Source organism: Paecilomyces variotii (assembly GCF_004022145.1).
Source record: "Paecilomyces variotii strain CBS 101075 chromosome Unknown C8Q69scaffold_10, whole genome shotgun sequence".
NCBI classification, from domain to species: domain Eukaryota; kingdom Fungi; phylum Ascomycota; class Eurotiomycetes; order Eurotiales; family Thermoascaceae; genus Paecilomyces; species Paecilomyces variotii.
The window spans coordinates 244,451-257,704 of NW_021167149.1; the positions used below are offsets into that span (position 1 = coordinate 244,451).

The 13,254-nt window shown below is 47.9% G+C and overlaps 5 protein-coding genes across 5 annotated transcripts; 2 read left to right on the forward strand and 3 right to left on the reverse strand.

Moving 5' to 3' along the window:
* Positions 1 to 3,568: 3,568 nt before the first annotated feature.
* On the reverse strand, positions 3,569 to 5,052 carry C8Q69DRAFT_446679 (hypothetical protein; the record flags this gene model as incomplete). The annotated part of the gene is made up of 3 exons (XM_028629149.1): positions 3,569 to 3,775; positions 3,820 to 4,796; positions 4,854 to 5,052. The coding sequence occupies 3 exons, from the start codon at positions 5,050 to 5,052 to the stop codon at positions 3,569 to 3,571; spliced, it is 1,383 nt and encodes a 460-aa protein (XP_028482819.1).
* Positions 5,053 to 5,861: 809 nt separating this feature from the next.
* On the forward strand, positions 5,862 to 7,066 carry C8Q69DRAFT_61652 (SYF2 splicing factor-domain-containing protein). The gene is made up of 3 exons (XM_028633839.1): positions 5,862 to 6,139; positions 6,227 to 6,862; positions 6,915 to 7,066. Exons 1-3 carry the CDS (start codon positions 5,942 to 5,944, stop codon positions 6,960 to 6,962), a joined length of 882 nt encoding a protein of 293 aa, XP_028482820.1. The 5' UTR covers positions 5,862 to 5,941; the 3' UTR covers positions 6,963 to 7,066.
* Positions 7,067 to 8,062: 996 nt separating this feature from the next.
* On the reverse strand, positions 8,063 to 8,959 carry C8Q69DRAFT_446681 (catalytic protein; the record flags this gene model as incomplete). Its single annotated transcript, XM_028629150.1, has 2 exons — positions 8,063 to 8,395; positions 8,513 to 8,959. The coding sequence occupies 2 exons, from the start codon at positions 8,957 to 8,959 to the stop codon at positions 8,063 to 8,065; spliced, it is 780 nt and encodes a 259-aa protein (XP_028482821.1).
* A 1,346-nt stretch (positions 8,960 to 10,305) lies between these two features.
* Positions 10,306 to 11,354, reverse strand: C8Q69DRAFT_446682 (hypothetical protein; the record flags this gene model as incomplete). The annotated part of the gene is made up of 4 exons (XM_028629151.1): positions 10,306 to 10,727; positions 10,784 to 11,124; positions 11,179 to 11,233; positions 11,309 to 11,354. The coding sequence occupies 4 exons, from the start codon at positions 11,352 to 11,354 to the stop codon at positions 10,306 to 10,308; spliced, it is 864 nt and encodes a 287-aa protein (XP_028482822.1).
* A 360-nt stretch (positions 11,355 to 11,714) lies between these two features.
* Positions 11,715 to 12,605, forward strand: C8Q69DRAFT_509134 (transcription initiation factor IIF, auxiliary subunit; the record flags this gene model as incomplete). The annotated part of the gene is made up of 3 exons (XM_028633062.1): positions 11,715 to 11,747; positions 11,810 to 11,834; positions 11,905 to 12,605. 3 exons carry the CDS (start codon positions 11,715 to 11,717, stop codon positions 12,603 to 12,605), a joined length of 759 nt encoding a protein of 252 aa, XP_028482823.1.
* Between the last annotated feature and the right edge of the window lie 649 nt (positions 12,606 to 13,254).

Here is a 13,254-nt window from a genome sequence, read left to right on the forward strand (position 1 = left end):
ATATCCGGAACGAACAAGCAGTGGCAGTGCAAATTTAGCATGACTATCTGGGGAACTTGGGGAGAGCGACCTTTGTGTGGTCACACATATCTGTCTCACGGATGATGATTTAGACATCCAAGAGCAGTTACATTGTGCGTCCCTGACAGGTTGTTGTGGCGCTTGTCTAACCGCAACAGCTAGTTAGCATTGGCGATTGGGAGAGGACCTGCTCAAAAGGGAATGAAGGAGCGAGCTAGACCTTGAGAACGGAAGAGAAGAGATATTGTTGCTCTCGTGTCCTGGAATTCCAAAGGGCATGTCACGACGCAAAGGCCTTCTTGCCCGCAAGAAACAGGTTAGAGAGACATCCACGCTCCGAAAAGATGGGCGACCCGCAGTTGGAACTTGGAAGAGCGGCCCGTCCGCTAGTCCCCGTTGTCGAAGGTTAGTTTTAGTACGTTCGTAGCCCAGGAAGGCTATTAAGAGGTCTGGTCAGGTTCTAGTCGGATTAAACAAAACCGTGGCTGTGGCCATGGTAAACTAGCAGAGGATCCATAACTCCAGTGTAACCAGACACTGTCCGGTTCATGCATAGCTCATCAGCTATGACGAAACTCAAAGCCTATGGGAAGTCCCCAGCGTATGTATCTGCATTAACATGTATATGTGCATGCACATATCTAGAAAGAGTATTCTCTCTGCTTGAACGACGTCTAGCGCTGTGCATCGGTTCCTCATCCTCTCTTTGGCGGGAATTTGCAAAGGAAGCCCCGGTCTCACATGGCTATGCATTACTGAGTCAGATTGCCATGGAGTATGCAGGGCTAAACGAACCAGCACGATAGCCTCATTGGTGCGAGGAACCTAATTAATTGATCATGTTGCATAAGCGGCTGGTACGCACGATTTCTGTCCCTTGGACCCATATGGATGGCTTAGTTTAGTTCCTCGGGGATGACTTCTGCTCTTCTGTGGAGAATATACTTTCGCAACGTTTGTTGCAGCACTGTAACGAAAAATCTCTTCTGTGGGATCAATCACAGGCTGCTTGCGTTCTCTGCTAACGTATTGTCGAATTAGCAGTCGCTACCATGTCATCTCCAATTTGTTAACCCGAGAGCGGCAATCAAACGGTGACTACCGAACGCTTAGTAAAAAATGTGACAATCACTATTCTATTTTAATAATAGCAGCCGGTTCGGAAGTTCCGGTCATATACCTCAGTCTGGGGTGGCAGATACCATTCTGATCGACAGTCGTTATGTGGTATCATGTAGGGGAGTACATATTAGGGTCGTTGTACGAAGTATCACCACCTATTACCCTTTAGTAGCCGTGTAAGTAGAAACAGAGAGCCACCACTTAGAGTGAGAGTTCTAGAACCCCAAGATCTGACGCGATCTGTGGCACCGTCAATTAGGAACCGAACTTTCTCGCATCCTGCTAAGTCGTAGGAATAGTCGAGCAAATAAGTCGGCGCATTCAGGAATACCTCTTATCATGAAAATATTCTGAGTAGTTGGCCGAACCGTGATTTGACGGAAACTCCTAAAGAACAACTGTGGACTCTAATTGAAGCGGGGTTCAGCTTCTATCGGCCAACTTATATAGGTGCAATGGGTAACATAGGACTCTTCAGAGAGGAACTGGATGCTCCAGCTGGAAACTGTCTTGACGTGCATAGGCGGCATGCAACATTGTTTCTGATGACATATCTCTCATCGCTCGGTTTGCTGTTCCTGGTGCAATCTGCCTCCCCGTGTCATACCTCTCCGGCGGGTCCAAGGCTCCTTTTATCCACCAAGGAGATGAATTGGCAAGTCGCCAAGAGATTCAGTGTTGTGATGCGTCCCTGTTAACGGATCTATTATATCTGCTCCATCTAGTAGCTCGATATAGGTCAAGCCCTTTCTGTTTTGTTGGCTTTGGTGTATAATACTACACGGCTGATCCATTCCTTCGAAGTGTAGTTTGTGCACATGATAGTTTTCGGGATTGTCGTATTTCTGTCATTCAGGTAGGCTACTGCATGTTGAGCCGAATGTTGTGTTTCGCTGGCAGGAAGAACTCTCGAAAATGAGGGATGATGCATCACATTTATGGCCCCGTCAAATTAGCGTTTAATCCATGTAGTTAGGTGAGCAGGTATCTTGCTCCTGTTAGATACGATGTCCTACAGGTTGTCCAGTTCATGATCGCGTCGTGTATCTCGCATTTGCCTTCGTCTCTAACGGAAATGAAAACAAACCTGGCCATGATTAAGTGCTCCGAGTGCAGTTCATGTCTCGTACGAGCTATGGTTCCGCGTTCTCCATGCTGCAGAACCAGTTCGATTATCGCATGATGGGTATCTCATCGTAAACCTATCGCTGAAGGAACCCACTTGTGTCCATTCATTGGATCACATAACCGTTATGTACCGTGTAATATTTGTTCGACAGGTAATGGTCAAGTCTCCGATAACAATCTCAGCTATGGCGACTTAGTATCTTAAATGGTCCCGGAAGGTCCTGCACCTAGCCAAGCACCTGGTAGATAGTTGCGCCACAGCCAAGGAGCCCCTCTTTCTCAGCTGAAATTAGTTAGTTAAGTCTTGTCACCGAGATGGCTGACAGGAGCAAGTTAGGAGCCCCATGTCCGTGCTGCTGCCTGCACCTTTTAGTTCGGTCGACCAAGTGGGCGGATATCAGTTAGTCCTGGCGCTCGGACGTAATAACTAGCACGATTTTCTAGACTGCTTCCGACGGTCCGTAGAGTATCTATGTAGAGTACTTCTCCGTCCAGACTATCAGGCCGTTAACTAGTTACGTGAGAATTCTAAATTGTCATCAGGCGTGATTAATTAGTGTTTTGATACCTGTGGTATGACTAGAAACGCGGATCATATCGTTGTATGGATGTGCTTCTGTGCTGTGATGCCACAGAGAGTGAGGTAGTGGTGCAAATGATTGACAGTACTGGTCTTATCGCGGTGATTAGAGTAATGCGCAATGCTAATAGTAACTGTAAAACGGCCTGCTTACATCTCTAGAACAGATTGTCAAATGGCGGAGGTATGTGATGTCTAATTGTAGCTCGGGCCGGGGCGCGTTCCGAAGGTCTATGTCAAGATCGTACTCTTTGGTATACTCCGTATGCTTTTGAAGGGGATCCCCGAACCCCTTGCTTCGTTACTCGAGTAGCCTAACGGTTCAAGCTGGCCAATTATCTCGGAGCACGTTCGGGTATGAAACCAGTTGATCTCGACTACCACTTTCAGAAACCTGAAAGACGTTGAACCTTATGTTAATACGGGGACAGCATAGAATCATGTTAGCCACGGGGACAACAGAATTTCAGATATACGCTATACTGCCAAGCGAATATCGACGACTTCCACCTTCGTGGTCCCCCTCCTGTAGTCCTTGGTACTTCCTCTGTGATATTTTCTGCAATGAGGGTCTTATTGCGCCTTCCAACCCTCACTTGATAGGATAGACTGTAATTCTTGGCTCAGAGTCCCTCAGTCGGGTTAGCTATGTTTAATCTCATCCCTTGAGCATGGGTCCGCTGTAGAGTCCCTGTCTGAGGCAGGTCACGAGATGATCTAACGATCAATGCGTTGTTGTAGGTCGTGGCAACCGACAAAAGTCCCTAATCGCTCAACGACAGCAAGTTTGCCAGACTTTCCACGACAGTTGGCAGAGATGGCCCAGTGCTTCATGGTTTTAGTCCTCGGCTTCGATCGACGTCGAGGTGATATAACCCCTGTGCCCTTTGAAGTACGAGAGACGCCTCTATACTCTGCTTGAACCTGTAAGAATGCCTAGATATGACGATCCTCGAGAGGGCACCAACCCTCGAAGGCGAAGGCAGAGATGACGGTAGGTAACCAGAAGAGATGACCCCATGACCCTTGCCGACGAATATGGCTACAAAGCCGCCGTTCACCCGATCCCACGCGACAATATGTCCAGAACTTATCCACTCACTCTGCTCTATGTCGGAGGCGGGTCGCATGCATAAGTAGCCAAGTTGCAGCAGGTGAAGGGTGTGCTCGTCTGCCATAGGCTTTCCCTGGCAGTCCAACCGCGCACAAACCAGACCTAATGAGGCGGGGTCCCAAGGGATGCGAGTATTGTGTCCAGGAGCACTTAGGCAATGGGAAAACTCGATGGGAGAACGCTGAGGCATCCAAGCAAATTGGTTGTCCCAAGAGCCCATATGTTGAGTACAAAGCGGTATATCTTCCCCTTCATGTTCATCCAACAACTCGGCGATTCTACCAAGATCAGAGCTTGAGTTCGAGCAACCTAAAGCACGGATTTCTTCCACAAAGCGTTGCGTCGTATGGAGACCCACATGATCACCATCCACAGTAAGGAAGGGCTGAGATCCGATAGGGTGCAGAGAATCGTCGATCATTGAATGACAAGATTGAGCATTGTGCCATCCTAGACCAAGTCTCATCTCGATGGTTCGTAGCTGGGAGTCTAGAAGGGCCATACAATTTTCCTTCCCCGCGAGTTCGAATAACTTGTCTGACAAGTGGTGATCAATAAGTAAATGTATCAGCCGAGATTCCGTTGAGATTTCTGGTAATGTATTGCTTGCACGTTCCGATATTTCTGTAAGACACAACATGGCTTCCTTCAGCCGTCCCGTATCGATAAATGCAGTCACACATGCATATGAAGCAGCGATTAGCCTTTGGTTGCAGCCAGGAATTAGATGCTGCTTCAACGTGTTCCATACACTCTCCAGTGATTGTTCGGCTTGTAGCATTCCGAGAAGACAGGCATACTTTCCGATGACCCCGGCAGAGTCCTCCTTACCTGAGAGGTCGCATAGAACGTCACTCAATGTGTATTGAATATTGTGAGAACTCTGACCTTCTCCTGTGAGTAAATAGACCATCTGATTGTTGGCGTAGCCCGGATCCTCAAACCGTATTAAGCGTAGCGTGGAGAGGAGAGAAGTGATTAGCAATTCACTATCAGCCGGTTCTAGCCTTTCATTGGTGATGCGTTTATAATCATCTATATGGCCTTTCAGTGCGAGAAACGAAAACGACAAACAAGCGAAGTGCATTCCTAAGAAGGATATGTCCTTGGATATTGGTGTTCCGAGTTTATGCAGCCGCGTCACTAAGGCGTTCAAGAATGACAGTATCTCTCTAGATGGGTGATGCTGGTGACACCGGTGAAGAGCTTGACTGAGAAGGTTGCAATGTTTAAGCAAGAATTCGCCATCTATATTCGTATTTATCTCGCGCTCGACGTATAGATAAAGGTCACGCAAACATGTTGCATTTTTCAGTGTTGATTGATCCTGTTGATGAGTGGATGGGATGGCTCTCCTTCCAAAGATACTCCATGGTGACAAAGGGGGTTTCAAGGCCCAAGGCGCGACAATAAATGACTGTAGCAGCTCATCGAGTTCAGATTCATGTAGAGTGACCTGCGGTTGTTGTGTAGTACCAGATAATGAGAACCGAAGCAACTGAGATGGAGTTGGCTGTGGGCGACCATTGCTATGCCCGTTCTTCGTCAGGTTATTAGGGAGTTTACTTTGAGATATAGAGCGTCGAAGGTAGAGCTGTAAGTTCTTTGGGGGCTTAATCCGGGGCAACTGATACGAAAACATAGATTATTGATGCTTTACAAGCTTAATAAGATGGGAACAAGGGCAACAATGGTAATAAGCAGAAACCCTTTGACGATGATGGATGCTCAAAAGCCGTCGAGGACGCAACGCTGCTGGTCAAGTGCGGCGGAAGTCACGAGGAAGGGCCAAATACAGGGGAGACGGATACGGTAACGTATCGTCACCCGACGTCACACCTGTTTCCTGTAAACCTTCTGGCCACCATCCAACGTCTTAACAGTCTTTCGACTATTACCGCTGTGCGTTGGGATCTGATTCTATCTTACCCACCTTTTATTGGCAGTGAAAAGTCATACCTATTTGCCCGCGGACGATGCCTAGAGAAGATCGCGACGACAGCTCTCCACAGGGCGCAGAGCAAGAAAAGCCTACCTCGGCGGAGAAGGAGGTAATGGATGCCAAAGCCGGCGCAGCTTCAGATAACACTGGAGCAGACGAGTCCAAGGAAGTTGATGCTGCTGCCAAGGCGCGTGAGAGGCAGGAAAGGTTCAAGGCTCTCCGCGCTCGCGCTGTCAGTGCTCCCCGCCCTACCCCAATAGCGAAATTTATCTCCCAATATGATTGCTTCCTAGGTTCATCTTGACTGACATTCAAACAGAAAGCGGCGACTGAGCGAAACCTGAAAGAGACAGCGGCGGAGTCTCAACGTCTTGCAACCGATCAAAGTCAGCTAGCATCACTATCTCGCAAGCACGCATTTGCGTCGCACAATCTGTTGAAGGCAGATACTGAAGCGTCCGGGGAAGACTTTGAGCGAAAAAGAGCTTGGGACTGGACAGTGGAAGAGTCAGAAAAATGGGATAAGCGCATGGAAAAGAAACAGCGACACCGTGATGACGTGGCATTCCAGGATTACAGACAGGATGCACGAAAGGTATATAAGAGGCAGCTGCGGGAGATGCAGCCTGATCTGGAAGGATACGAGAGAGAAAAGATGGCTGCAATTGAAAGAGCTGCCGCCAGCGGTGGCTTAGAAGTCGTGGAGACCAATGACGGCGAGCTGGTAGCCGTTGACAAGAATGGAACATTCTACTCAACAGCCGACTCGACAGACTTCATTGAGAACAAGCCTGACCGATCTGCAGTGGATAAGCTCGTCAACGACCTGAAAAAGGCAGAAGAAGTTCGCCTCAGGAAACGCAGGGAGCGCCGCGGAGAAGACGAGCCAGATGTAACTTATATCAACGAAAAGAACAAGCAGTTCAACCAGAAGCTTGCCAGGTTCTATAACAAGGTATGGCTGGTCTTATACGGTATGAAGCAACCACGAGACTAACGTATGGTAGTATACTGCCGAGATCCGCGACAGCTTTGAGCGCGGCACGATGATATGATTACAAAGATAGACTGGATCGACCCTGCACCAGATTACACTAACCCGTCATCAACCTTTGCCCAGCGCCAAAAAACCAAGGACAGCGTCAGAAACCAGGCTTTTCGCACAACTGCGCCTTTATGAATTGATTGGATAGCGGATACAAGCCATATCAAAAGGAAAAAGCAGAAAAAAGACCCAGATTTCCTTATATCTGTAGCGGCTTGCTACGGTGTTGACCATCCGTTTTCCGTCACGAGCTCAATGGTTCGAATCCGTTGGTTTGTCTGAAAGCGATTCGGGTGCTTCTTTATGATTGCGTGATCCTCTGAGGGAAATGGGCAATTCGCAGCAGTCTCCAGGTCCCGTTGCGAGACGTGCAGCCAACCTGGGGAGGTAAAACGATGGACCATCGTCACAGAATAAAGATTGAGAAGTCCTGTATACATGGTTGGCTCTGAGTCAAGACGATGATGCGGACACCAAGTTGGCATTGAAGTCGTGTAACTGCGCAAGCTTTTGCCGAGGAATTCATGTATGGAGATCGTTCGCACAGGTACTTCAGGATTTATGGATATGAATCACATATTATCTACTTCTAACATTGCGAGTCAACCGGTCGCCGACTTTCACAACTTTTGCAGCTCCATCAGGCTGACGAGGGTGCATTGATAGAAGCGTCGATCTCAGATACTATGGAAAAACTGATTTCGCTGGTTTCTTATGACTCCTTGCTGCTATCTACAGAATGAAGAAGGATTCGGTAGACAAAATCTCTGGGCGACAAGGTGACCACGAGTTTATAGGACAATACATTTCAAAGGTTTCTTTATATGGAGAGTGTCTCTGGAAATTGATGAGGCGATGGATTTTCCCAAGATAGTGTGATTACACAACTATCATTTTGCAGACTGGTAACTAGTGACTGTATAGAATATAAAGACTGACACTGATCTATTACAGAAGATTTGAGGTAGCAATGAATGCACATATTCTGCAAATGAACGTCTTGAGATCAACTAATTTGACACACAAAGTCGATTCGAACTTTGGTCCTTCCCCCTTATTTCAGATACCTTTCTTCTTCTTCTTCTTCTTCTTCTTCTTCTTCTCCTGTGCTCACTTTGGAGTAACTTTGTCAGCTAGGACAGTGATTTTCTTCACTAGCATGGCCGGTTGGCTCAGCATGGGGGAATGACCGGCGTTGCATCGATCAATTTCCGCATTTGCAGCGCGTGCAAATATCTCTTGGAAGTTAGTCGGAGCAGCTTTATCATTTTCACATATCAAATAAGTCGAGGGAATGTATTCGTAAGCTGCCCGGGAAAGAGGGGTTTCCTGGACTTTGTATGACTGTGGAATCAACCGTGACTCCCACAGGGCCGCTTCCTCTGCAGGAAGGTCATTGTACAGTATCTCTGCACCGTTCTTGATGGTAAAGGTGCCGTCATCCTGGAGTTTCAAACGTTCATATTAGCGATGATTCCTTACTTTCTCAATGCATAGCTACTGAGACTTGATGGCAAAAAGAAAAGAAAAAAAAAAGCAATGGAATATCAACTATCTTACCCGAACGTCATTATTAGGTGATTCGCCAAAGGCTTTCAACACAGATTGTCCTGGGGACAGTACAAATGCAGCGAAATAAAATAGATGAATCACACCACCTGGTGCACCTGCTTGTTTACGGCTCTCGTAGCTGAGTTCCTTGGGGACGGCATCGCTTCCAACCAGGCCACCGTACGAATGCATAATGACAACCACGTATTTCCCATCCTTTTCTATCAGGGATTGGAGCGCTTCAGTCACGGCGCGCGAGTCGTCAGCCAATGTACGCGTAGGAAAGTCTGCATCGCCTGGATTGCAACTAGGAAGTTGAGGATGAACAGTTGGGTATCCTTCCGCTTCCAGACCCTTTATGAGAGTCTCATAGACCAGAGGAAGTTGGAATGAGCCCTGTACAAGTAGTAGGGTCGGTTTGTTGGTCACCGATGATGATGATGATGCTGTAGCCATGGTCGACTGAAGGTTAACTCCGAGCCTTGGTTACTTGTTGGAGTTCCAACGTTAAGAGGGGAAAGACGGCTGAAGGAAAAGATGATGGGATGTAGAATATTCTACAGATACTGCTGCTCCGGTCAGTGACTGATAGAATAAGTTCTCGATTGCTTGGGTTCGCGATAAATGGCCACAGTTTCAGGCAAATGAATAAAAGGTCTACCTCGAGACTTGACCACTCCCCTCATCTGATAGACCAATACAGCGTAACACTAGTGATCTCCAGCTCCTCGAGGCTAGTGTAATAATTCGTGCAGGAGAATGACATTATTTCTGCCCCCACGGGACATTATCAGGCTACCTGACTGAATGTGCTCCGCGATCTTGATACCAGTTTAGTGACCTTTTGCGTTTAGTTAATGCTGGCCTGCCATTAACATCGCTGGCTCCATCAGTAGACCGTTGTCAGGAGCTCAATTTATTGATAGACTATCTCGTGTGTCGCTTGGGTGCGTAGCTTCAGCCCACGCTGCACCTGATAAAGAAAGTTTACAGACACAGGGGCCAAAACTATGGCGATCCTCAGCTCTTAAAAACCGTTCTCGCGTAGCTCATCCGATATATCCACGCTTGTAATTGCTGCTACAACCTAACTGGAATACCAATCTATGTGTTGGCAGACTTCTGTTCGGGTTGTGTTGTTGCTGTCTCGAGAGCCGATAAATCCGGTAAATCACTTATTATGATATTTTTAACCTAATATGGGATTATATCTGCCTGTCTCTCAGTGGTGATTCACTCTGCAAAGGTGCTCTCTGCGAAGAGGCTGAAATATATCGGTCAGATCGTTTATCCAATTCCCTATCCGCAAGTGACAGTCGTGACAAAATATGGAGACTATTTTCTGTTTACTGGAAATGGCCCAAAGAATATCAACCCATACCTGGATTGGTAATGTATACCACGCGTCAGCCGGTATGTAGCCTGTTGCAGTTCATGAGTCCTGAGATCGGGTGCTTCGATGTTGACATCCCTACTTGTGCAGCAGCTTGACGGTCCTTACCCGAATTTCTCTGTCCTAGCTTGGATTCTCTAAGTATCCTGAAACAAGCGAAGCCATTTCACATATGCTACTACGCAGTAGGGTACTGATAGATTCTTATAGTTCACGGGTTTAGAACAAGACAAGCAGTGATAATTATAATATAACATATTGGAGCAACCATGCTGAAGCCGACAAGACTAACTACAAGAGGTAATCCACAGATCCTCCCTTTACGCGCTTTACAGGTGGCATATCTACTTTGATTGGGACTTGACGGAGCTCTCATCGCGTTTTGGAGTGAGCACTTTACTGCGTCTGCTCACAACATGCTCTTTCTCCACGCCCTTGTCGCCAGGGCCTCGATCTTCTGGATATTGAGCGCGCCGCTCATCGCGTCATCACTAATTGCCTCAACCACTGCTTCACCGACCAAGTCAACCTTAAGGGGCTTCTGAGCCATCGTCCCTAAGAATCCCAGTCTACCACCCAGGAGAGTGTTGAGTTCCGAACCCACGATCCCTCCCAGCGCGATTGGCAACGTGAATTTCCTGTTTGAATCGTACATAAAGCCTGGTCTGACGAAGATACTTCTCAAATCAGGTAGTGATGAGGCAATGAGGGTTTCGGCTTCTCTTTTGGTGGAAATGTATCGGCTGGGAAGGATAGGCGCTCCCGCAGCAGCGGATATGTATACGAATGTCGGAACGTGTTCTCGGGAGGTCTCTTGTGCCAATGCAATAGCTGCCATTAGGTTAGCCTTAGATCGGTAACAAGGACGTCTGAATCCGGGCACCAACCTGAATCTCTGTTCATGAACTCATAAGTCCATTGCCCATCGCTCTCCTGGGGCTTCAAGGGCTCCCCTTCCTTTCTTTTTAGCGGATCCTGGCTTCCTAGCTTCGATGGACCAAAGGCTCTCTGCAATCCACTGATTATAGATTCCCGTCCTGAAACCACTCCCTTGTAGTCTGCCTCCAGCAGTATACCCATTGTGTGCACAACAGCGTTCGCATCTTTCAGGAATGGCTTATAGGTGTCGGGCCTAACAATGTCGGCTTTTGCCCACTCGACAGAATTTGCCCACTGCGGACGTCGAGGTGAGTCGATTAGATTCTCCCATCGCGGCTCGCCCGAACGACTAGGGATATCAGCAGTGGACTAGCAGACATCCATATTGAAATGATATATGCACCTTAATGAAGTTACCGACCAACCCCTTGCGACCGCCGCTTTGCAAATCCTAGAACCTAGCTGATGTCAGAGCTTCCAATTGAGATGAATTGAGAAGTCACGCTATTTGATGAATGACTAGATCTCCGTACCTAGAAACCCACTCCCACCAGCAACCACGATCCTTTTCGTAGCCATTGAGTACGAAAAGATCACAGCTAGGAAATTGAATTAACGAAATAATCGAATAGTGATTGTGTATAATGAAGGACGTGCCTCAACGGACCATATTTTGTCGGGGGGTTCGGTTTCCGCAGAGCCCGGAAGCTCTGCTGAGCTCCGCGACTTTTGCTCGGAAAGTGACGACACCGCGTGGGCCGGCCGCGTGGTCACGTGCTTCAAGGCGGAGAGATCGCGGAGGATCGTTTGCGGGCATTCTCCGCCACGATCGATAGTATCTTTCAAGGCCAGCACCTATTTTCTGTTCATCTGGCTGCGGCCCACTAACTGTACAATATACCGAAGCTTATTTAGGAGATTTCAGCTTCACTGCCTAGTATGCCAGCCGCCACAGGTACAAAGCGCGTCAGGGTTGGTAGTCCCTTTTCGCTACGCCACTCTCGTTACAGTAATGGCTGACTCGTTTGCTATAGGGCGTTTCAATATTCAGACCTTTCGGTATGTTGAATGATACTTTTCAGTAGCACTCTATATCAATACTTGCCTGTCCTGTTAACACAGCATACAGTCTACGGCAGCGAAGCCCAGCCCTTCGACCCCGCAAAGCGACCACCTAACGCGCCCGAGGACCACACGCATCAATGGCGCGTCTTTGTCAAGGGCGTGAACGACGAAGATATATCTTACTGGCTAAAGAAAGTGCAGTTTAAGCTGCACGAGACATACGCGCAGTCCGTGCGGACGATCGAGCAGCCTCCCTTCGAAGTCACCGAGACAGGATGGGGTGAATTCGAAATCCAGATCAAGCTCTACTTCGTGCCAGAATCGAACGAAAAGCCCCAGACGCTATGGCATAGTCTCAAGCTCCACCCGTACGGACCGGATGCTGAGGGCATGAAGGAGAGGAGGGAAGTCGTCGTCAGTCAGAACTACGAAGAAGTCGTCTTCAACGAACCTGTCGAGCAGTTCTACGATATTTTGACAGGTGGCTCTACCGGGGCGCAACCACAGAAGGGGAAAAGTGGGAAGAATTCCAAGCAACAGCAACAGCAGCAGGGTGGAAGAACGGCAGAGATTCCGTACAACGAGAGTCCGAAGAATCCATATAGCAGGACAACCGAGAGTAAAGAACTCGATAGACTGACAGAGGCTACCAAGACGGTTGAGCAGATGCTTAAAGAGGAGAAGGCGAAGCTGGCTGAGCGTGAGAAGAAGCTGCAGGAACTGAAAGAAAGCGAAGGAATACCCCTCGCGACGAAGAAGAAATGAGTTCGTTTTACGATACACACGACACGTCGTAATAATGACGGCGACTGATGGTTGTTATGCCTCTCGATCCTGAAAGCAAGGATCCACCCCTTTGCATATACTCGAGCCATGTTTATCAGGTCGAGATGCTACATGCCGTTCAGCTTCAGTCGAAGCACCATCCATACAGAGCAGACTCTTTCGGCTTGATCGCAATACCGATTGTTCACATCGGAGCTCATGTCCTTGTCCTTCTGTGTCCTACAAGACCTATTACAAGGCTGAGGCATAGAAGAAATTCCAAGACAGGGACCGGATCGTTGCAGCGTCGACATCTCTGTGGAGACACGGGTACATGACGATTCGGAAGCGAATGAGACCATTGTTGTTGCTTCAATTAGAGACCAACGTCGGTCTTAACTGTACCATATAGGATCCATCATCAGATAGACATTAGTGCGTCTTTCCACTTCTACACCTTCCGGGCAAGCTGGTACCATATAGATACCAACTAAGCCACGATACCTGGTGCAATACAAAGCCAAAACCATCGACAAAAAGTTGGTATAAAAAATTACATAGACTTCCTCATCTTCGTATACTATGAAGTCCTCCTCCAATTAAAGACCAGTCCTTTCGATGTAGATTATTCACCGCAGTCTTATAACTA

Excerpts from the sequence above, each read along its gene's own strand:
- C8Q69DRAFT_61652 (XM_028633839.1), top strand. The coding sequence starts at position 5,942 with ATGCCTAGAGAAGATCGCGACGACAGCTCTCCACAGGGCGCAGAGCAA. Across the intron at positions 6,140-6,226 it reads AGGCTCTCCGCGCTCGCGCT|AAAGCGGCGACTGAGCGAAA; the intron begins GTCAGTGCTCCC and ends ACATTCAAACAG. Across the intron at positions 6,863-6,914 it reads TTGCCAGGTTCTATAACAAG|TATACTGCCGAGATCCGCGA; the intron begins GTATGGCTGGTC and ends AACGTATGGTAG.